The 24,549-nt window shown below is 38.2% G+C and overlaps 2 protein-coding genes across 5 annotated transcripts in view; both read right to left on the reverse strand.

The window, feature by feature from the left end:
- Positions 1-11,232: 11,232 nt before the first annotated feature.
- tor2a (torsin family 2, member A) lies at positions 11,233-15,042 on the reverse strand. The gene is made up of 5 exons (XM_054773716.1): positions 14,871-15,042; positions 14,290-14,555; positions 14,040-14,215; positions 13,198-13,325; positions 11,233-13,127 (listed from the first exon to the last, which is right to left on the reverse strand). The coding sequence occupies exons 1-5, from the start codon at positions 14,989-14,991 to the stop codon at positions 12,883-12,885; spliced, it is 936 nt and encodes a 311-aa protein (XP_054629691.1). The 5' UTR covers positions 14,992-15,042; the 3' UTR covers positions 11,233-12,882.
- A 108-nt stretch (positions 15,043-15,150) lies between these two features.
- sh2d3cb (SH2 domain containing 3Cb) overlaps positions 15,151-24,549 on the reverse strand; it is a 47,801-nt gene continuing 38,402 nt past the window's right edge. For all 4 annotated transcript variants that reach the window (XM_054772224.1, XM_054772223.1, XM_054772225.1 and 1 more), the window contains 6 exons: positions 22,972-23,351; positions 22,769-22,884; positions 20,436-20,607; positions 20,041-20,152; positions 16,158-16,364; positions 15,151-16,016 (listed from right to left, as the gene is read on the reverse strand). In XM_054772224.1, coding sequence (XP_054628199.1) covers positions 15,847-16,016; positions 16,158-16,364; positions 20,041-20,152; positions 20,436-20,607; positions 22,769-22,884; positions 22,972-23,351 — 1,157 coding nt within the window. In that variant the 3' untranslated portion in view covers positions 15,151-15,846. The remainder of the gene's footprint in view (positions 16,017-16,157; positions 16,365-20,040; positions 20,153-20,435; positions 20,608-22,768; positions 22,885-22,971; positions 23,352-24,549) is intronic.

Here is a 24,549-nt window from a genome sequence, read left to right on the forward strand (position 1 = left end):
TTAGTTTTGTATTTATTTTAAAAAATTTAATAAATGAATCTAAAAGGAAATATTTGATTTATGTATTTTTTAAATTGTTCATTAAATTGTTGAAATTAATACATAACATTTATTAAATTAATTTTAAAATGACAAATATTTGATTTAGTCAATAAATGAACTTGAAATATATTTTATTAAATTCCAATTATTAAATTTAATGTAATTCTAATAAAAAAATAAATAAATAAAAATGACAAAATGTATTTGATTTATTAAATACATGAATGTAAAAAAATGTGCTTCATTTATTCATTTTAAAAATACTTTTATGATTCAAATGTTCAAATAAATAGGTCGCCCAAGAACAAATCTAATAACCATCCAAATCAATGTAATGCAAATAAATCAATCAGTAAATAAAGTAAATACGATTAAAAGTGGTGCAATTATTCAAATGTTAAAATAAATAAATACAGTACAAGTGTCATTAAACAACAAAATATCAATCATGAAAATCAAATAGATGTTTTTCATCCAGGCTGCAATCTGCACGGTTGTCATGGAACTATTCACATTAATGAGAACATTCATGAGAACATTCATGAGAACATACATGAGAACATTCATGAGAATATTCATGAGAACATACATGAGAACATTCATGAGAACATACATGAGAACACTCATGACAACATACATGAGAACATTCATGAGAACATACATAAGAACATACATAAGAACATTAATGAGAACATTCATGAGAACATTCAAAGAAATATTCATGAGAACATTCGTAAGAACATTCATGAGAACATTCATAAGAACATTCATGAGAACATTCATGAGAACATTCAAAGGAATATTCATGAGAACATTTGTAAGAACATTCATTAGAACATTCATAAGAACATTCATGAGAACATTCGTAAGAACATTCATAAGAACTTTCATGAGAACATTCGTAAGAACATTCATGAGAACATTCAAAGGAATATTCATGAGAACATTCGTAAGAACATTCATGAGAACATTCAAAGGAATATTCATGAGAACATTCATGAGAACATTCATAAGAACATTCATGAGAACATTCATGAGAACATTCGTAAGAACATTCATGAGAACATTCATGAGAACATTCAAAGGAATATTCATGAGAACATTCGTAAGAACATTCATAGGAATATTCATGAGAACATTCATAAGAACATTCATGAGAACATTCATGAGAACATTCATGAGAACATTCAAAGGAACATTCATGAGAACATTCATGAGAACATTCATAACATTCATGAGAACATTCGTAAGAACATTCATTAGAACATTCGTAAGAACATTCATAAGAACATTCATAAGAACATTCAAAGGAACATTCATGAGAACATTCATAACATTCAAAGAAATATTCATAAGAACATTCATGAGAACATTCATTAGAACATTCATAAGAACATTCATGAGAACATTCATGAGAACATTCAAAGGAATATTCATGAGAACATTCGTAAGAACATTCATGAGAACATTCAAAGGAATATTCATGAGAACATTCATGAGAACATTCATAAAAACATTCATGAGAACATTCGTAAGAACATTCATGAGAACATTCATGAGAACATTCAAAGGAATATTCATGAGAACATTCGTAAGAACATTCATGAGAACATTCATAAGAACATTCATGAGAACATTCAAAGGAATATTCATGAGAACATTCATTAGAACATTCGTAAGAACATTCATAAGAACATTCATAAGAACATTCATGGGAACATTCATAACATTCATAAGAACATTCATGAGAACATTCATAAGAACATTCAAAGGAATAATCATAAGAACATTCATAAGAACATTCATGAGAACATTCATAAGAACATTCATGAGAACATTCGTAAGAACATTCATGAGAACATTCATGAGAACATTCAAAGGAACATTCATGAGAACATTCATGAGAACATTCGTAAGAACATTCATGAGAACATTCATGAGAACATTCATAGGAATATTCATGAGAACATTCATAAGAACATTCAAAGGAACATTCATGAGAACATTCATAACATTCATGAGAACATTCATAAGAACATTCATAAGAACATTCATGAGAACATTCGTAAGAACATTCATAAGAACATTCATGAGAACATTCATGAGAACATTCAAAGGAATATTCATGAGAACATTCGTAAGAACATTCATGAGAACATTCATAAGAACATTCATGAGAACATTCAAAGGAATATTCATGAGAACATTCATTAGAACATTCGTAAGAACATTCATAAGAACATTCATGGGAACATTCATAACATTCATAAGAACATTCATGAGAACATTCATAAGAACATTCAAAGGAATAATCATAAGAACATTCATAAGAACATTCATGAGAACATTCATGAGAACATTCATGAGAACATTCGTAAGAACATTCATGAGAACATTCAAAGGAATATTCATGAGAACATTCGTAAGAACATTCATGAGAACATTCATGAGAACATTCATGAGAACATTCGTAAGAACATTCATGAGAACATTCAAAGGAACATTCATGAGAACATTCATGAGAACATTCATAAGAACATTCATGAGAACATTCATGAGAACATTCATGAGAACATTCATAACATTCATAAGAACATTCATGAGAACATTCATAAGAACATTCATGAGAACATTCATGAGAACATTCATAAGAACATTCATGAGAACATTCAAAGGAATATTCATGAGAACATTCATAAGAACATTCATAAGAACATTCATGAGAACATTCATAACATTCATAAGAACATTCATGAGAACATTCATGAGAACATTCATAAGAACATTCATGAGAACATTCATGAGAACATTCATAAGAACATTCATGAGAACATTCATGAGAACATTCATGAGAACATTCGTAAGAACATTCATGAGAACATTCATGAGAACATTCATGAGAACATTCAAAGGAATATTCATGAGAACATTCGTAAGAACATTCATTAAAACATTCGTAAGAACATTCATAAGAACATTCATAAGAACATTCATAAGAACATTCATAAGAACATTCAAAGGAACATTCATGAGAACATTCATAACATTCATAAGAACATTCATGAGAACATTCAAAGGAATATTCATGAGAACATTCATAAGAACATTCATGAGAACATTCATGAGAACATTCATAAGAACATTCATGAGAACATTCAAAGGAATATTCATGAGAACATTCGTAAGAACATTCATGAGAACATTCAAAGGAATATTCATGAGAACATTCATAAGAACATTCATGAGAACATTCGTAAGAACATTCGTAACAACATTCATGAGAACATTCATGAGAACATTCATAGGAATATTCATGAGAACATTCATAGGAATATTCATGAGAACATTCATGAGAACATTCAAAGGAACATTCATGAGAACATTCAAAGGAACATTCATGAGAACATTCATGAGAACATTCATAACATTCATGAGAACATTCATAAGAACATTCATGAGAACATTCGTAAGAACATTCATAAGAACATTCATAAGAACATTCATAAGAACATTCATAAGAACATTCATGAGAACATTCAAAGGAATATTCATGAGAACATTCGTAATAACATTCATGAGAACATTCAAAGGAATATTCATGAGAACATTCATTAGAACATTCGTAAGAACATTCATAAGAACATTCATAAGAACATTCATGAGAACATTCATAAGAACATTCAAAGGAATAATCATAAGAACATTCATAAGAACATTCATGAGAACATTCATGAGAGCATTCATGAGAACATTCATAAGAACATTCATGAGAACATTCAAAGGAATATTAATGAGAACATTCGTAAGAACATTCATTAGAACATTCGTAAGAACATTCATAAGAACATTCATAACATTCATAAGAACATTCATGAGAACATTCATAAGAACATTCATGAGAACATTCATAGAACATTCATAACATTCATAAGAACATTCATGAGAACATTCATAAGAACATTCATGAGAACATTAATGAGAACATTCATGAGAACATTCATGAGAACATTCATAAGAACATTCATGAGAACATTCGTAAGAACATTCATGAGAACATTCAAAGGAACATTCATGAGAACATTCAAAGGAATATTCATGAGAACATTCGTAAGAACATTCATAGGAATATTCATGAGAACATTCATAAGAACATTCATGAGAACATTCATGAGAACATTCATGAGAACATTCAAAGGAACATTCATGAGAACATTCATGAGAACATTCATAACATTCATGAGAACATTCGTAAGAACATTCATTAGAACATTCGTAAGAACATTCATGAGAACATTCATAAGAACATTCATAAGAACATTCAAAGGAACATTCATGAGAACATTCATAACATTCAAAGAAATATTCATAAGAACATTCATGAGAACATTCATTAGAACATTCATGAGAACATTCATGAGAACATTCATGAGAACATTCAAAGGAATATTCATGAGAACATTCGTAAGAACATTCATGAGAACATTCAAAGGAATATTCATGAGAACATTCATGAGAACATTCATAAAAACATTCATGAGAACATTCGTAAGAACATTCATGAGAACATTCATGAGAACATTCAAAGGAACATTCATGAGAACATTCATGAGAACATTCGTAAGAACATTCATGAGAACATTCGTAAGAACATTCATAAGAACATTCATGAGAACATTCATGAGAACATTCAAAGGAATATTCATGAGAACATTCGTAAGAACATTCATGAGAACATTCATAAGAACATTCATGAGAACATTCAAAGGAATATTCATGAGAACATTCATTAGAACATTCGTAAGAACATTCATAAGAACATTCATAAGAACATTCATGGGAACATTCATAACATTCATAAGAACATTCATGAGAACATTCATAAGAACATTCAAAGGAATAATCATAAGAACATTCATAAGAACATTCATGAGAACATTCATAAGAACATTCATGAGAACATTCGTAAGAACATTCATGAGAACATTCATGAGAACATTCAAAGGAACATTCATGAGAACATTCATGAGAACATTCGTAAGAACATTCATGAGAACATTCATGAGAACATTCATAGGAATATTCATGAGAACATTCATAAGAACATTCAAAGGAACATTCATGAGAACATTCATAACATTCATGAGAACATTCATAAGAACATTCATAAGAACATTCATGAGAACATTCATGAGAACATTCAAAGGAATATTCATGAGAACATTCGTAAGAACATTCATGAGAACATTCATAAGAACATTCATGAGAACATTCAAAGGAATATTCATGAGAACATTCATTAGAACATTCGTAAGAACATTCATAAGAACATTAATGGGAACATTCATAACATTCATAAGAACATTCATGAGAACATTCATAAGAACATTCAAAGGAATAATCATAAGAACATTCATAAGAACATTCATGAGAACATTCATGAGAACATTCATGAGAACATTCATAAGAACATTCATGAGAACATTCAAAGGAATATTCATGAGAACATTCGTAAGAACATTCACGAGAACATTCATGAGAACATTCATGAGAACATTCGTAAGAACATTCATGAGAACATTCAAAGGAACATTCATGAGAACATTCATAAGAACATTCATGAGAACATTCATGAGAACATTCATGAGAACATTCATGAGAACATTCATAACATTCATAAGAACATTCATGAGAACATTCATAAGAACATTCATGAGAACATTCATGAGAACATTCATAAGAACATTCATGAGAACATTCAAAGGAATATTCATGAGAACATTCATAAGAACATTCATAAGAACATTCATGAGAACATTCATAACATTCATAAGAACATTCATGAGAACATTCATGAGAACATTCATAAGAACATTCATGAGAACATTCATGAGAACATTCATAAGAACATTCATGAGAACATTCATGAGAACATTCATGAGAACATTCGTAAGAACATTCATGAGAACATTCATGAGAACATTCATGAGAACATTCAAAGGAATATTCATGAGAACATTCGTAAGAACATTCATTAGAACATTCGTAAGAACATTCATAAGAACATTCATAAGAACATTCATAAGAACATTCAAAGGAACATTCATGAGAACATTCATAACATTCATAAGAACATTCATGAGAACATTCATAAGAACATTCATGAGAACATTCAAAGGAATATTCATGAGAACATTCATAAGAACATTCATGAGAACATTCATGAGAACATTCATAAGAACATTCATGAGAACATTCAAAGGAATATTCATGAGAACATTCGTAAGAACATTCATGAGAACATTCAAAGGAATATTCATGAGAACATTCATAAGAACATTCATGAGAACATTCGTAAGAACATTCGTAAGAACATTCATGAGAACATTCATGAGAACATTCATAGGAATATTCATGAGAACATTCATAGGAATATTCATGAGAACATTCATGAGAACATTCAAAGGAACATTCATGAGAACATTCAAAGGAACATTCATGAGAACATTCATGAGAACATTCATAACATTCATGAGAACATTCATAAGAACATTCATAAGAACATTCATGAGAACATTCGTAAGAACATTCATAAGAACATTCATAAGAACATTCATAAGAACATTCATGAGAACATTCAAAGGAATATTCATGAGAACATTCGTAATAACATTCATGAGAACATTCAAAGGAATATTCATGAGAACATTCATTAGAACATTCGTAAGAACATTCATAAGAACATTCATGAGAACATTCATGAGAACATTCATAACATTCATAAGAACATTCATGAGAACATTCATAAGAACATTCATGAGAACATTCATAAGAACATTCATAACATTCATAAGAACATTCATGAGAACATTCAAAGGAATATTCATGAGAACATTCATAAGAACATTCATAAGAACATTCATGAGAACATTCATAACATTCATAAGAACATTCATGAGAACATTCATAAGAACATTCATGAGAACATTCATAAGAACATTCATGAGAACATTCATGAGAACATTCATGAGAACATTCATGAGAACATTCATAAGAACATTCATGAGAACATTCAAAGGAATATTCATGAGAACATTCGTAAGAACATTCATTAGAACATTCGTAAGAACATTCATAAGAACATTCATAAGAACATTCATGAGAACATTCATAACATTCATAAGAACATTCATGAGAACATTCATAAGAACCTTCATGAGAACATTCATAAGAACATTCATGAGAACATTCATGAGAATATTCATGAGAACATTCAAAGGAATATTCATGAGAACATTCGTAAGAACATTCATTAGAACATTCGTAAGAACATTCATAAGAACATTCATGAGAACATTCATAACATTCATAACATTAATAAGAACATTCATGAGAACATTCATAAGAACATTCATGAGAACATTCATGAGAACATTCAAAGGAATATTCATGAGAACATTCGTAAGAACATTCATGAGAACATTCAAAGGAACATTCATGAGAACATTCATGAGAACATTCATGAGAACATTCATGAGAACATTCAAAGGAACATTCATGAGAACATTCATGAGAACATTCATAAGAACATTCATGAGAACATTCATGAGAACATTCAAAGGAATATTCATGAGAACATTCATGAGAACATTCAAAGGAATATTCATGAGAACATTCATTAGAACATTCGTAAGAACATTCAAAGGAACATTCATGAGAACATTCATAAGAACATTCATGAGAACATTCATAAGAACATTCATGAGAACATTCGTAAGAACATTCATGAGAATATTCATAAGAACATTCATAACATTCATGAGAATATTCATAAGAACATTCATGAGAACATTCAAAGGAATATTCATGAGAACATTCGTAAGAACATTCATGAGAACATTCAAAGGAACATTCATGAGAACATTCATGAGAACATTCGTAAGAACATTCATGAGAACATTCATGGGAACATTCGTAAGAACATTCATAAGAACATTCATGAGAACATTCGTAAGAACATTCATGAGAACATTCATGGGAACATTCGTAAGAACATTCATAAGAACATTCATGAGAACATTCATAAGAACATTCATGAGAACATTCATGAGAACATTCATAAGAACATTCATGAGAACATTCAAAGGAATATTCATGAGAACATTCGTAAGAACATTCATTAGAACATTCGTAAGAACATTCATGAGAACATTCATAACATTCATAAGAACATTCATGAGAACATTCATAAGAACATTCATGAGAACATTCATGAGAACATTCATAAGAACATTCGTAAGAACATTCATAAGAACATTCATAAGAACATTCATGAGAACATTCATAAGAACATTCATGAGAACATTCATGAGAACATTCATGAGAACATTCATAAGAACATTCATGAGAACATTCAAAGGAATATTCATGAGAACATTCATTAGAACATTCGTAAGAACATTCATAAGAACATTCATAAGAACATTCATGGGAACATTCATAACATTCATAAGAACATTCATGAGAACATTCATAAGAACATTCAAAGGAATAATCATAAGAACATTCATAAGAACATTCATGAGAACATTCATGAGAGCATTCATGAGAACATTCATAAGAACATTCATGAGAACATTCAAAGGAATATTCATGAGAACATTCGTAAGAACATTCATTAGAACATTCGTAAGAACATTCATAAGAACATTCATAAGAACATTCATGAGAACATTCATAACATTCATAAGAACATTCATGAGAACATTCATAAGAACATTCATGAGAACATTCATAAGAACATTCATAACATTCATAAGAACATTCATGAGAACATTCATAAGAACATTCATGAGAACATTCATGAGAACATTCATAAGAACATTCATGAGAACATTCAAAGGAATATTCATGAGAACATTCATAAGAACATTCATAAGAACATTCATGAGAACATTCATAACATTCATAAGAACATTCATGAGAACATTCATAAGAACATTCATGAGAACATTAATGAGAACATTCATGAGAACATTCATAAGAACATTCATGAGAACATTCAAAGGAATATTCATGAGAACATTCGTAAGAACATTCATTAGAACATTCGTAAGAACATTCATAAGAACATTCATAAGAACATTCATGAGAACATTCAAAGGAATATTCAAAGGAATATTCATGAGAACATTCGTAAGAACATTCATTAGAACATTCGTAAGAACATTCATAAGAACATTCATAAGAACATTCATGAGAACATTCATAACATTCATAAGAACATTCATAAGAACCTTCATGAGAACATTCATAAGAACATTCATGAGAACATTCATGAGAATATTCATGAGAACATTCAAAGGAATATTCATGAGAACATTCGTAAGAACATTCATTAGAACATTCGTAAGAACATTCATAAGAACATTCATGAGAACATTCATAAAATTCATAACATTAATAAGAACATTCATGAGAACATTCATAAGAACATTCATGAGAACATTCATGAGAACATTCATAAGAACATTCATGAGAACATTCATGAGAACATTCATGAGAACATTCAAAGGAATATTCATGAGAACATTCGTAAGAACATTCATGAGAACATTCAAAGGAACATTCATGAGAACATTCATGAGAACATTCATGAGAACATTCATGAGAACATTCGTAAGAACATTCATGAGAACATTCAAAGGAACATTCATGAGAACATTCATGAGAACATTCATGAGAACATTCATGAGAACATTCAAAGGAATATTCATGAGAACATTCATTAGAACATTCGTAAGAACATTCATAAGAACATTCATAAGAACATTCAAAGGAACATTCATGAGAACATTCATAAGAACATTCATGAGAACATTCATAAGAACATTCATGAGAACATTCGTAAGAACATTCATGAGAATATTCATAAGAACATTCATAACATTCATGAGAACATTCATAAGAACATTCATGAGAACATTCATGAGAACATTCAAAGGAATATTCATGAGAACATTCGTAAGAACATTCATTAGAACATTCGTAAGAACATTCATAAGAACATTCATAAGAACATTCATGAGAACATTCATAACATTCATAAGAACATTCATGAGAACATTCATGAGAACATTCATGAGAACATTCATGAGAACATTCATAAGAACATTCATGAGAACATTCAAAGGAATATTCATGAGAACATTCGTAAGAACATTCATTAGAACATTCGTAAGAACATTCATAAGAACATTCATAAGAACATTCATAAGAACATTCATGAGAACATTCATAACATTCATAAGAACATTCATGAGAACATTCATAAGAACATTCATAAGAACATTCATGAGAACATTCATGAGAACATTCATGAGAACATTCATTAGAACATTCGTAAGAACATTCATAAGAACATTCATAAGAACATTCATGAGAACATTCATAAGAACATTCATGAGAACATTCATGAGAACATTCATGAGAACATTCATAAGAACATTCATGAGAACATTCAAAGGAATATTCATGAGAACATTCATAAGAACATTCATAACATTCATAAGAACATTCATGAGAACATTCATAAGAACATTCATGAGAACATTCATGAGAACATTCATAAGAACATTCATGAGAACATTCAAAGGAATATTCATGAGAACATTCAAAGGAATATTCATGAGAACATTCATAAGAACATTCATAACATTCATGAGAACATTCATAAGAACATTCAAAGGAACATTCATGAGAACATTCATTAGAACATTCGTAAGAACATTCATAAGAACATTCATAAGAACATTCAAAGGAACATTCATGAGAACATTCATGAGAACATTCATAAGAACATTCATAAGAACATTCATGAGAACATTCATAAGAACATTCATAACATTCATGAGAACATTCATAAGAACATTCATGAGAACATTCGTAAGAACATTCATGAGAACATTCATAAGAACATTCATAACATTCATGAGAACGATCCTAAAAATGTTTGGTATTTTTTGTGCTTGTGACGTCACCGTGATGAAACATGAGGAAGAGGAGTGTCCATCTTGAGACTGATGTGTCTTTTTTTCCCCACGCAGCCCATCTGACCACCACACAGAGGCCAAGGTCAACCTGACCCCAAACTAGGACCCCTGTGCATGAACCCCCCTCCCACCCCTCACATTCCCCCTAGTGCACCCACTTTGTCCACATGTTGTCCTGGAGACCCCCCCATCACCCTTATATATGTACAGTAGATGTCAAAAGTCTCATCAGGGCAGTCATATATGAAGACAATGTACCCTCATATCACAGCCAATCATAGCAATCCACATGAAAACCTGATGTGAGGGGGTGGAGCCAAACAAAGATGGCGGCTTTAACATGACGGAGCACAAAAAAGGATTTAACTCTTTGTCTCTCACTCTCACACACACACACACACGTAAGAAGTACACACATTTACAAGTCAAAGAGGCCAACAAAGAAGTACTTAGTGAAAAGAATGCAGCACCCCCCTCCTCGTGGGAAGTGGAGGAGGCAAGGGGGCACCACGAGGAAGAGGAAGCGGCTTTTGTCCAGGAAGTAGGAGGAAGAGACCCGTATGAGCGTAGACATTCGTTACTTCTGAAGTTTAAATGATTTTTACATTTGATTTCTTGAGTGATTCTATTTTGTTTTACTGATTACAAACAGGAAGCAAGATGGCGACCACTGTCCACACTCGGCATTCAGTGTTTGAAGTGCACTTTGCCTTTCTTCTGTGTCAAATACGTGCCAATATGGCCAATATATATCCCATGCTAGCGACGCGTGTGTGTGATGATTTGCACTAAGAGGACTTTAGCACGCAGGTGCTTCTAGGGAGGGTCCCAAGCTAGCCACCATCACCATCACGTTAGCAAACCGCACGCGGTATCAGACGTTACAAAAGTTACGAGTCAGAAGTGGGATTCTAACACAAGCCCACAGAGTAGACTACAACCTGAACGTAGCGCCTTAGACCGCTCGGCCATCCTGACACACCCACGTAACAACCTGTTACATACCAAGAACCACATATGCCACGATCATTATAATAAGCAAATATAATTAATACTTAATTTCACATCGTTATAACATCACATCATTATATTTGAAATAATGAATAAACACATTGCCGTTTTTTGATATTATTCTGTTATATTTAAATCAATCAAAATGTAGAAATGTAAACAGTCATGACAGTAATTCACTGTCACAACTCACACGCTCATGAACTAAGTAGACAGTGCGGTGTACTTACTGAAGTGTACTGACGCACCAGCAGCCTAAAGTTATGAACATGTATTTAAAAAAGGACAAAAATGTAGCGAGCGATGTTGTTTATGCAGCCGAACCACTGAGACGTCAACAAGGCATCGTGTGTGTTGCTCCTCCATCCACGTGCTCACTAGCCAGTCCTTGACGCCCTCTGCTGGAGGACGAGGTGATGTACATCCAATGAATTAAAAAAACTCGCCAACGTGTACTTTATGGATGATACTTTTTAAATACGTTATTATTAAAATAAGCGTTTTGTTCATAAGGTTCTGGAGAGAAGATGAAAGCTTCACGTGGTTCGTCCTGCAGCTCCTTCACGTTGATCCCATAAGATGAGGTGTTTCTCACAGCAGTGTCCACTTTTCATTAAAAAAAAAAAAAACTCAAATATGGACTTGATGAGTCCGATTATGGACTTGATGAGTCCGATTGGACTGGGGGGGAGGAGGGGGGGGGGGGGGGGGGGGTCTGATGTTGACATGAACATGAACAGGAAGTTCCCGTAGGCGTCCCGCGCCACAGTCGGCCCCAAGCTCACAGGAAAAAGTTAATCTTGGCGGGGACGTTCTTGCAGCCACTGGCGGAGAAGAAGTGTCCTGGCGTTGGCGTGTACGTCATGTCGTCCCCTACCGCCCGCACCACATCCCCGCGCTGGCAGGCGCCGCGCTGGCAGAGCTGCGAGCGCGCGCAGCGCTCCACGTGGTGGCGACTCAGAGGCAGGAAGGGCACGAAGGACGTGATGAGCTTCTGTTGGATGATGGACGAGTTGAAGAGACCACCTGGGGGAGGGACAACAGTAAGTCTTAGCGCCCCAACGATTAATAGGACTACAAAAATGGCGTCGCTAACTGGAGTTGTTGTCGTAGACCGCCTGAGCAATGGCGTCCTGCAGGTCGGAGGACGTGATCTCCTCTCGGTCGCGTCCAGCTTGACGCTGCTCCAGGGCCGCTTTGTTCACCACCTCCTCACCTGCCGTGCTACACGCACGCACACACATACACACGCACACACACACACACCTATCAAATATACTAATCTATAAATATATAACAGACAATAAAGTTGCAGTTTTCGCAAAAATGAGGTTGAGAAAAAGGTGTAATATGACAAGAACGTCAACTATTATGGGGATAAGTCCTAATGTTCAGAGGAAAAAAGAAACAGAGGAAAGTTTGAATATTTGCAAATTAAAAAACGGAAAAGTGATTTAAAAAATGGGCTTTGTCACCTATAACACAAAGCTTTAAATATATTTGACTTTTTAGCTATACATAACTTCTATTGCTTTACAAAATGTAAATATACCTGCCCCCCCACATAATTTGATTAAAGGTTTGGACACCCCTGCCTCTGGGACACAATATGCAGTGCACAGGAGCATAATAGCAGCACAAAAAAGCATAAATAAAACAGAATAATTAAGAATTAAAAATGAAATTATTTGATAATACACTCAAATAAATGTAAAAATGCACATTATTTGTACATACGCCAGACAAGAATGATAAGTGGTAGCATTGTTTATCACAGGACTGCCATCCATTTGTGGCATAATCAAATCATGGTTGAATGTGCCTTCTCTACATCTCAAGTGGAGTGCTGGCAGACACAGCACAGCAAAGATGAGGAGAGCCTCCTAAATCTCAAGCCCCCATGTCCCCCACATGCTCCACTTGTCCATCAGCACTCACCTGATGAAGACGTAGATGGCTTTGCGGTAGTTTGTGCGAAAGACGACGTGCGAAGGACCCAGGAAAGGCTCCAGGACGTCGATGAGCCCGCATGGCATTTTCTCCATCTCGTCAAAAATGAAGACGGAGCGAGCGCACTCGGTCAGGTTCCCCTGGATCCAGCCCTTCAGCTGCTCCTGTTCAAAGCAGTGTTCACGTCAGTCGCCGGCGGCGCTGCCACACGTGAAGAGCCGTCGTCTCCAAAACCTACCCGGTACCGGTCCACCTCGCCAGCCGAGGGGAAATGCAGCGTGGGAATAAAGCGGTGGACGTATGGGCTGCTCATGGCCGAGCCGTACAGGTGATTCCCCAGCATGGAGCTGACCAGCGTCTTCCCGGTCCCGGTAGAGCCGTGGAAAGACAGAACCAGGGGCTTCTCTGGGCTTTTATTCTGAAGGAACTTGGACAACTCCTCAGAGATGATGTCCTGAGCCAGATGTTGGCCATAGACGTTCTTGTAGAGGTCCCACTCCAACTCTAATTTACAAGACAATGACATTTAACACCTTGCAGCAGTTGTTTTGGTGACTGTGGCATTTGTTTCATGAGCTTTGTGTAGGTTCATCATTTCTGTAACGACGTTTTCCCTTGTCGGCCACCGTATATTTCGGTCTCTTTCATCAAAAGGGAGCAAAGCGTACACGCTATTGATACTTTTATGTATATATTGTGTACGATTTATGATATGCAACGTTACTGTCCCTAAGGTCAGTCAGAAACCAAAATAAACAAACACCAGCTGTTGAAGCTAGCTCGGCTAGCCACCAAACGAGTAGAACCGGAATTGCTCACCTCGGACATTGGGCCGGAAGTCACAGTCGCAGCTGTCAGAAAATGTGCAGTAAAACGTCTGGAAAACACAACAAGCGGGTTTGGAAAGAAACACAAGCAGCACAAGCAACTGAGCCCACATCTTTAGCTCGCCATCGGGACGGACACCGGAAGATTCCAGCGTCGCGCGGTACTTCCTGGGTGGCGTCACGTTACGTCACCACGCGCAGACCACGCTGGCCAAGCTTTTAAAAATATTAAATTTGTGCAACACTTAATTTGTGACGTCACGAAGGACAACTTTTTTTCTTTATTGATGTACAATTACAGATTATAAATGAAAACAAATGACAATAGAATTGTTCGTTTCATCAGTAGCGTGGGGCGCATGAATTACGTCATAAAAAGACGACTGTTGTGTAGCAGGAGCTATTACTTCCGCTCCAAGAGTGTAAGTTCCAGGGTTTTTTGCCCTGTCAAAGAGTAACTTCATACGCGTTAGAATCCTACATCTTTGTGGGGCAAATAGTAACAATACACGTTTAATTCGTTTGATAAAAAACGAAAAAAAATACATACAGGACTGTACATACGTGCGAGTGTTGTTTTTAAACAAATGTAAGCATTATACATATGGACAAGTACTGAATCCTGGCTTGAAATAGGCTTTATTCACATAAATATGACCATTGTGTTATATAATCCATAATGAACACATGTATCAACTAGACAAATGCATAATCCATAACTTCATTGGAATGTATACGTGTTGCCTTACAAAATATCAAAGTGGCAAAGTTGCATCCTTTTCATTATTCAGTACATGGCCTCTCGCTGGAAAACGTTTGCACACCCCTGCTCTTTAATTAGAAATTAGAAATTGCTTTGGGGAACACTGTCCAGGTGACCACGACATGGAAGTGTAGTCAGGGTGACATCACATGATGATGCTACACTCGAAGACGTTTTGTTAGTGAAGATGCACACACATGTGGCGTCAGCGGGGTCGCGTGGGCGGCTCCAGCCGGTTGGACAAGGCTGTCAGCACCTGCTCGAATTTGGCGTAGCGCAGTGCCTGACTCTCCACGGCTCCCCTGCTCCCCCACAGCAGTCTCATCTGGAAGTCTGTCTGGAACACCTCTGAGATGTCTGCCTGCTCCTGTAGACCTGAAATATGTATAAAGTGTATGCTAGTGTGTCAGGATGGCTGAGTGGTCTCAGGTGCCATGTTCAGGTCGTAGTCTACTCTGTAGGTATGGATTCGAATCACACTTCCGATATGAGTATTTTGGGTTTTCCCCACTTTACCTTGCAGTTTGCTCTCAGCATTGGACCTGTAGACATCCCCCCACTGCGCGATGGTCCTGGCCTCCTCCAGGTGGAACATGACAACGTCTACTCCAGCCTCCACTGTCTCCCAAGGCTCCGCCCCCTCACCCACCGCCACGCTCTTCTCCAGCAGGTGGAGGAGGGGGAGCACGTGGGGGAAGCTGGTGTTGGAGAGAGGACAGCTTTCTGCGGGACAGACATGACATGAGGACAGTTGGAACACCTCGGAGTCTAGCACAGACAAAAAAGATAAGGTATATTGGAGAATGCAGGTATCCATCCCATTGCTGCTCGCATGCTAAAGCGAGCGCTCTACTATTTCAGCTAATTCCGCTACGGTGAGTCACACCCATTGTACCACCAGAAGTTATGAAAGACAGCTGTGCCAGGCAACAGGACCTAGCCAAACACATGACTGTGATGTCTCTTCTGCTTCTGACCATTCTGATTCAGAGAGTTATTATGAATTGGATTACGTCTCACAGCTGGCCTGGGAACGCCTTGGTGTCCTCCCAGCAGAAGAGGTGGCCAGAGACCGAGAAGTATGTATGTATGTATGTATGTACTTTATTTATCCCACAGCGGGGAAATTCACTTGTTACAGCAGCAAGCAAGCAAGATACGCAAGTAAAGAGTACAGTGTAAAGGATGCATAGTAACTACAACATGGTTCAGGTGGTGCAGGTGTTGTAGAGCCTGACAGCGGTCGGTATGAAGGACCTGCGGAACCTCTCCTTCTTACACCGTGGGTGTAACAGTCTGCTGCTGAAGGAGCTGCTAAGGGAACCCACAGTGTCATGTAGCGGGTGAGAGGTGTTGTCCATGATGGATGTCAGCTTAGCCAACATCCTTCTCTCCCCCACTTCCTCCACGGAGTCCAGAGGACCTTCCAGGACAGAGCTCGCTCTCCTGATCAACCTATTGATCCTGCTCCTGTCCCTGTCCGTGCTGCCCCCTCTCCAGCAGCCCACAGCATAGAAGATGGCTGAGGCCACCACAGAGTCATAAAAGGTCCGTAAAAGAGTCCTGCACACACCAAAGGACCTCAGTCTCCTCAGCAGGTGGAGGCGACTCTGGCCCTTCTTGTAGAGGGCGTGGGTGTTGACGGACCAGTCCAGTTTGTTGTTAAGGTGAACACCCAGTCTGGTGTTCACCTTACCAAGTCTGGACTTCCCTACTGAGATGCTTCCCCGCGACCCGGATAAGCGGAAGAAAATGGTTGGATCAATCTGAGCGACATTTTTGCCCTTACGGTTTCAGGCTTTGTCTCTAGACAAATGTCCGAAAAGGCTCTAAAATATAGTACACTGGAGAATACAGGTATTGATCCTGCTACGTCGCACATGCAAAGCGAGTGTCATACAACACAGGGCTACACGAGATGTAGCAGGCACTAGCACCTAGCCAAAAACATGATCATGATGTCTCTTTTGCGACCTCTCACATGCGAAGCAAGCGCTCTACCATTTCAGCTAATCAGCTAGCGTCATACAAGACAAAGCTATACAAGCTGCCCTGGCAATAGGACCCTCTTTTCTGCTGTGAAACAAATAAGTAGACTGCAGAATGTGGGCATCGACCCACTACCTCTCATATGCTAACATGTATGTGAGACCATTTGAGGTAATTCCCCTGTAGAAACCACTTTCCTCTTTGGATTTTTTTTTGTTTGGATTGGAGTTCTCTAAACCTTCTTTGGCCATTAATCACTCTCTCCAGTGCAGGCCATCTACTCCTGGTTGAATTCAATTGTACACTGTCCTAGAGACACCAAGACTCATTTCACAGCTGTTAAAATCCGTGTGGACTTTCACCCTGTAAAAGGGCTACAATCTGATACAATCCCTGGTGGTCTAGTGGTTAGGGTTCGGCACTCTCACCGCTGCGGCGCGGGTCAATTCCCGGCCAGGGAACTGATCTGTTGAAGCACTGACGGCTAATTGGGCTTGTATGATCGCTTATGAGTGAAGCATACGGGGATCAGATAAGGAATACAGTCCATCCCTGCCTGCTTGTATGGTTTATTCCTAGACCCACTTTGCAGGACATTTCCAACGGCTACAGAGACACGGTATGACGTCATGCGGATCAATACTCGTTCATGTGTGAGGGGAGGGAGAGCTGAGCCGGAAGGCAAAGTTCTCAAGATACCAGTCCATCTATGTTCTGAGGGCGAGAAGCTCGCTCATCTGGGAGAAGCTCAGAGTAGAACCACCATGGATACCAGCGGCCCAAATGATTTTCCTCTGTAGCGCGGAAGAAAGTGGATGGATCAATCTGAGCGACACTTTTGCCCTTATGGTTTCAAGTTTTGTCTCTGGACAAAGGTCCGAAAAGGCTCTAAAACAAATGTAGTACACTGGAGAATGCAAGTATCATGCCACCTTGCATGCAAAGCAAGCACTCTACCATTTGAGCTAATTCCCTCATGACTTATGCCCACGGTACAACCTGTCTGTCAATAAGTCATACAAGACAAGCTGTGCCTGTCACTAGGACCTTGCGAGAAACATGACATCACGTCCCTTCTGCTGTAAAACAAATAAAGTAGACTGGAGAATGTGGGCAACGATCCCACTACCTCTCGCATGCTAAGCGAGCACTCTACCATTTGAGCTAACTCCCCTGTGACTCCTGTGCCTCATAAGTCAGTTCGGTGTGCATCACATGGAAAAGTGTGGTTTGTATGGTTTACTCCTAGACCCACTTTGCAGGACATTTCCAACGGCTACAGAGACAAGGTATGACGTCATGCGGACCAATACTCGTTCATGTGTGAGGGAAGGGAGAGCTGAGACGGAAGGCAAAGTTCTCAAGATACCAGTCCATCTATGTTCCGAGGGTGAGAAGCTCGCTCATCTGGGAGGAGCTCAGAGTAGAACCACTTCTTCTACACATGAAGAAGAGGCCCCTGGTAAGGTGTTCCGGGCATGCCCAGCTGGGAGGAGGCCACACCTACCTCTCACATGCAGAGCGAGCGCGCTACCTACTGAGCTAACTCTCCTGTTGGAGAGGCACATGTCTGCGGAGATTGATTGGACTTCTCTAAATCTTCTTGCTAAGCGAGTGCTCTACCATCTGAGCTAATTTCCCCATGATGATAGGCCCATGGTTCCACCTCTTTGGTCGGGACTATCGGGGGTTTTGTCAGTGGGCCGAGGGACGGCCGTTTATTTATGCATTTCTTGCTGTTCCTTTCAGTGTTACTAATTGGAGATTTAGCGGTTCCTGCTGTTCTGGTGGCGGTCGGATCTGCCTTGGGGCTTGTGGCTGGTCCGTGGTGTTTGGCGGTTTTGGGGTGGCGCTGTGGACGCAGTGGACGTGGACGTGGTGATCTGTTCCTTTCCTTTTTCGCTTTTTTTTTGTCTTTTGAGGTATTTATGACTCATTGGGTTTGTATAAGACTGCTTATGATCAATCAGTGCAGATTGGGTTACATTCCTAGACCCATTGTCCAGGACAACCACTACACAGATAGAACACTGTAACGTCATGCACATCAAGACTTGCTCACCCTGAGAGATAGGGTGAGGAGCTCAGAGAGGAGGCGCTGCTCCTTCACATGGAGAGAGGAGCCAGTTAAGATGGCTCGGGCATCTAGCCCGGATGCCCTTGGACGGCTCCCTAGTGAGGTGTTCCGGGCATGCCCCGCTGGGAGAAGACCCCAGGGCAGACCTGGATCAATACTAGCAACACTTTTGTCCTTACGGTTGCAAGTTTTGTCTCAAGACAAGGGTGTAAAATAGAGAAAGACTCGAGAATGCAGGCATCAATTTCGCTACCTCTCACATGCTAAGCGAGCGCTCTACCATCTGAGATCCCTCTAATGCAGGTCATTTACATATGACTCTGCATCACCTACCTCTGCCTTCATTCAGGTTCTTCATGAAGGGCCTGAGAGTTTTCTCATAGAGAATGGCGCCCTCCGTGTGCTGCTGGCGTAACGCCGTCCAGGTCTGCTCCAGACGAGTTACCTGGCCGAGCGACAGTAAAAACAGAATTTATGAAAGTCTGCCAAGAGCTCTCACTATCTAGTGGTAAGGATTCAGTGTCTTGGGTGTGACAATAAAGCAGACACAAATGTAAACAGACTGGAGAATGCAGGCATCGATTCCACAGGCATCAATTCTGCAACCGCTCGCATGCTAAGCGAGCGAGCTACCGTTTGAGCTAATTCCCTTGCGACTACCAAGCCTCAGAAATTTGACTTCACTCATAAGTCAGTTCAGTCTGCGTCACACGGAAAGTGTTGTTTACCTGCGGCAGCTCCAGCGCTCTCATGACGGCGACAAAGCCAAACATGTTGCCCATGTTGCTCTTCAGCTCAGCCGCCGTCCAAATCATTCTGTGCAGCAGGCCTGCCCGCTCCTCAGTGGTGCCAGTGCAGCCCAGCACGTTAACTGCTAGCATGGTGGCCATGGTCTGCAGCCTGCAGGAACACATGGCAACGCTAACTATCACATAACGCTGTCACATTTAACGCCAACTATCATGTAAAGCTTCAACGCTAACTCTCATGTAACGTTTTAACACTAACTATCATGTAACACTAACTGTAACTCACATTTAACGTTAACTATCACGTAACGTTGTCACTTACATTTAACGCCAACTATCATGTAATGCTTGAACGTTAACTATCATGTAACGCTTTAACGCTAACTATCATGTAACACTATCTGTAACTCACATTTAACGCTATTATGTAACGTTGTCACTGACATTTAACGTTAACATAACACCAGGTAACACTGTCGATGCTACCTGTCACTTGTTACATGCACGTGTCATGGCCAGTCATGCAAATTAGATGATGACATCTAACCCTGGCCACTTACATTTAATGCTAACCTACTTCCATTTACTAACATTTAACGCTACCTTCCATTTAACGCTGTCACTTCCATTTACAGTGGTATGAAAAAGTATCTGAATCTTTTGGAATTTCTCACATTTCTGCATAAAATCACCATCAAATGTGATCTGATCTTTGTCAAAATCACACAGATGAAAAAACAGTGTCTGCTTTAACTAAAACCACCCAAACATTTCTAGGTTTTCATATTTTAATGAGGATGGCATGCAAACAATGACAGAAGGGGGAGGAATAAGTAACTGAACCCTCACATTTAATATTTTGTGGCCCCCCCTTTGGCAGCAATAACTTCAACCAGACGCTTCCTGTAGCTGCAGATCAGTCTGGCACATCGATCAGGACTAATCTTGGCCCATTCTTCTCTACAAAACTGCTGTAGTTCAGTCAGATTCCTGTGATGTCTGGCATGATTCGCTGTCTTGAGGTCATGCCACAGCATCTCAATGGGGTTCAAGTGTGGACTTTGACTTGGCCACTCCAGAACGTGTATGTTGTTCTTCTGAAACCATTCTGAAGTTGATTTACTTCTGTGTTTTGGATCATTGTCTTGTTGCAGCATCCATCCTCTTTTTAGCTTCAACTGTCTGACAGACGGCCTCGGGTTTTCCTGCAAAACATCCTGATAAACTTTTGAATTCATTTTTCCATGAATGATTGCAAGTTGTCCAGGCAGCAAAACAGCCCCTAACCATGATGCACCCTCTAACATGCTTCACGGTGGGGATGAGGTGTTGATGTTGGTGAGATGTTCCATTTTTCCTCCACACATGACGTTGTGTGTTCCTCCCAAACAATTCAACTTTGGTTTCATCAGTCCACAAAATATTTTGCCAAAACTTCTGTGGAGTGTCCAAGTGCCTTTTTGCGAACATTAAACAAGCAACAATGTTTTTTTAGACAGCAGTGGCTTCATCCGTGGAGTCCTCCCATGAACACCATTCTTGGCCATTGTTTTACATATAGTTGATGTGTGCACAGAGATATTGGACTGTGCCAGTGATTTCTGTTAGTCTTTAGCAGGCACTCTAGGGTTCTTTTTTACCTCTCTGAGTATTCTGCGCTGAACTCTTGGCGTCATCTTTGGTGGACGGCCACTCCTTGGGAGAGAAGCAACGGTGCCAAACTCTCTCCATTTGTAGACAACTTCTCTGACTGTCGATTGATGAACATCCAGACTTTCAGAGATGGTTTTGTATCCTTTCCCAGCTTTATACAAATCGACAATTCTTGATCGCAGGTCTTCAGACAGCTCTTTTGAGCGAGCCATGGTGCACATCAGACAATGCTTCTCATCAAGACAATTCTGTGTGTTTTATAGTGGGCAGGGCAGCTTTAAACCACTCATCAGTGATTGGGCACACACCTGACTTGAATTGTTTGGTAAAAATTGGTTTCAATTGCTCTTTAAGTCTCCTTAGGCAGAGGGTTCAGTTACTTATTCCTCCCCCTTCTGTCATTGTTTTCATGCTATCCTCATTAAAATATAAAAACCTATTAATGTTTGGGTGGTTTTAGTTAAAGCAGACACTGTTTTTTCATCTGTGGGATTTTGACAAACATCAGATCACATTTGATGGTGATTTTATGCAGAAATGTGAGAAATTCCAAAAGGTTCAGATACTTTTTCATACCACTGTAATTCTGCTGTAAATGATGCAGCTTTGATCACGTGATCATGTGACAGGAAGTAGCGGTGTGTTCTGGTGCCACTCGCCTCTCCAGGAGGTCCAATCGGAGCTGCTGGCCGTGCGGCAGCGTGAGCAGCTCCATCCCAGAGCTGACTCCCATCATCTTTTGCACCTCCGGCAGCACCTCCAGTATCCGCCCCACCTGTGAGGATCAAGCGTGACGTTGTCATCACCATCATCATCATCATCCTACTGTGTTCGTGTATGAAGGATGATGGCTGGACAGCACCGTGCAGTCGCACTTGGTGATGTGCTGGGCCGCCGTCTTGGGGTCCACCTCGGCCAAGAGTGCCTTCACCCTCTGCAGGACGCCCACTTCCAGAGGTTTGTTCTCCGAGGGCATCAGCGCTGACCGGTACCTGCCAGGCCGGAAGGAGGACACCGTCTCCACCACGGGAGGGGAGTAGACATCCTGGACGACGCCCTCCTCCGCACAAAGCCTCTTCACGAAGCTCTGGGGGCCTGTGTAGAGCTCCGTGTAACAGCTTCCATCTGCATCCAGCGGCACACCGGCCTGCCCGGCTTCCACCCGCTCAGCTGGAGCGCTGATGGGCGGGGTGATGGAAAGTCCCTCGTCCCAACTTCCTGTGCGGCTCGACTCCTCAACTCCTGCAGATGGACCACGAGGGAACGACACATGGAACTCTTCATGCATGACACAACGCAGCAAAACAAGCCACGCCCCTTCCCAGCTCATCACCTCATGGAGCTAAATATGCTAACATATGCTAACATACGCTAGAGTGTGGCCCGGGATCCGGCTGATTTTTTTTTACTGGCCAATGGCACAAAAAACAATAACTTTATGAGAATAAAGTTGAAATATTTTGAGGGAAAACATACAATACATGACATTAAAAACAACATGAATTCAAATAAAAGTTCAAATATTGTGAAGAAAAAAAACATGAATAAAATAAAAATTACAGAATAAATATGTTACATTAAAAATAAAACTAATTCAAATTTAAGTTGAAATATGATAAATATATATATATATATATATATATATATATATATATATATATAATTATTGAAATAAAAATTAAAGAATACATTAAATTAAAATTAAACTGATTTAAAATTAAAGTTGAAATGGTTTGAGGACAAAACATAATTCATGGAATAAAAATTACAGAATAAATACGTTAAAAACAAAAAATGTAAATTAATGTTGAAAAATGACAAAAAAAAAAAAAAAGATTACTGAAATAAAAATGACAGAATACATTTAAAATAAATTATTTCAAATTAAAGCAATATTATGAGGGAAAAAACATAATTATTGAAATAAAAATGACAGACTACATTAAATTAAAAATACAATTTATTAAATTTAAAGTTAAAATATTCTGAGGAAAAACATACTGAAATATATTGAAATAAAAATTACATAAATACTTTAAATTAAAAATAAAATGAATTAAAATTAAAGTTTAAATATTCTGAGGCAAAACATACTTACTGAAATAAAAATGCCGTAATAAATACATGAAGTGAAACATAAAATGAATTAAAATTCCAACTTGAAATATTATATTAAAAAATGTTATTTTCTATTGTGTGATACATAACACAGAATAAGGTTGGTTGGAAAAAAGTGATAATATTATGAGAATAAAGACATAATATTACAGGATTGGAAGTATGACAAGAAAGTCAAATATTTTAAAAAGAACAATAAAAAAAGAGGAAAAATGTAAAAGTGGTCCCCACGTCCTTTGATTTTTCAGTATCTGGCTCTCGGTGGAAAAAGTTTGGACACCCTTGGACTACAGTATATCTTGGGAGTGAGGGGGTGTCATGA

The sequence above is a fragment of the Dunckerocampus dactyliophorus genome, chromosome 4 (assembly GCF_027744805.1).
Source record: "Dunckerocampus dactyliophorus isolate RoL2022-P2 chromosome 4, RoL_Ddac_1.1, whole genome shotgun sequence".
NCBI classification, from domain to species: domain Eukaryota; kingdom Metazoa; phylum Chordata; class Actinopteri; order Syngnathiformes; family Syngnathidae; genus Dunckerocampus; species Dunckerocampus dactyliophorus.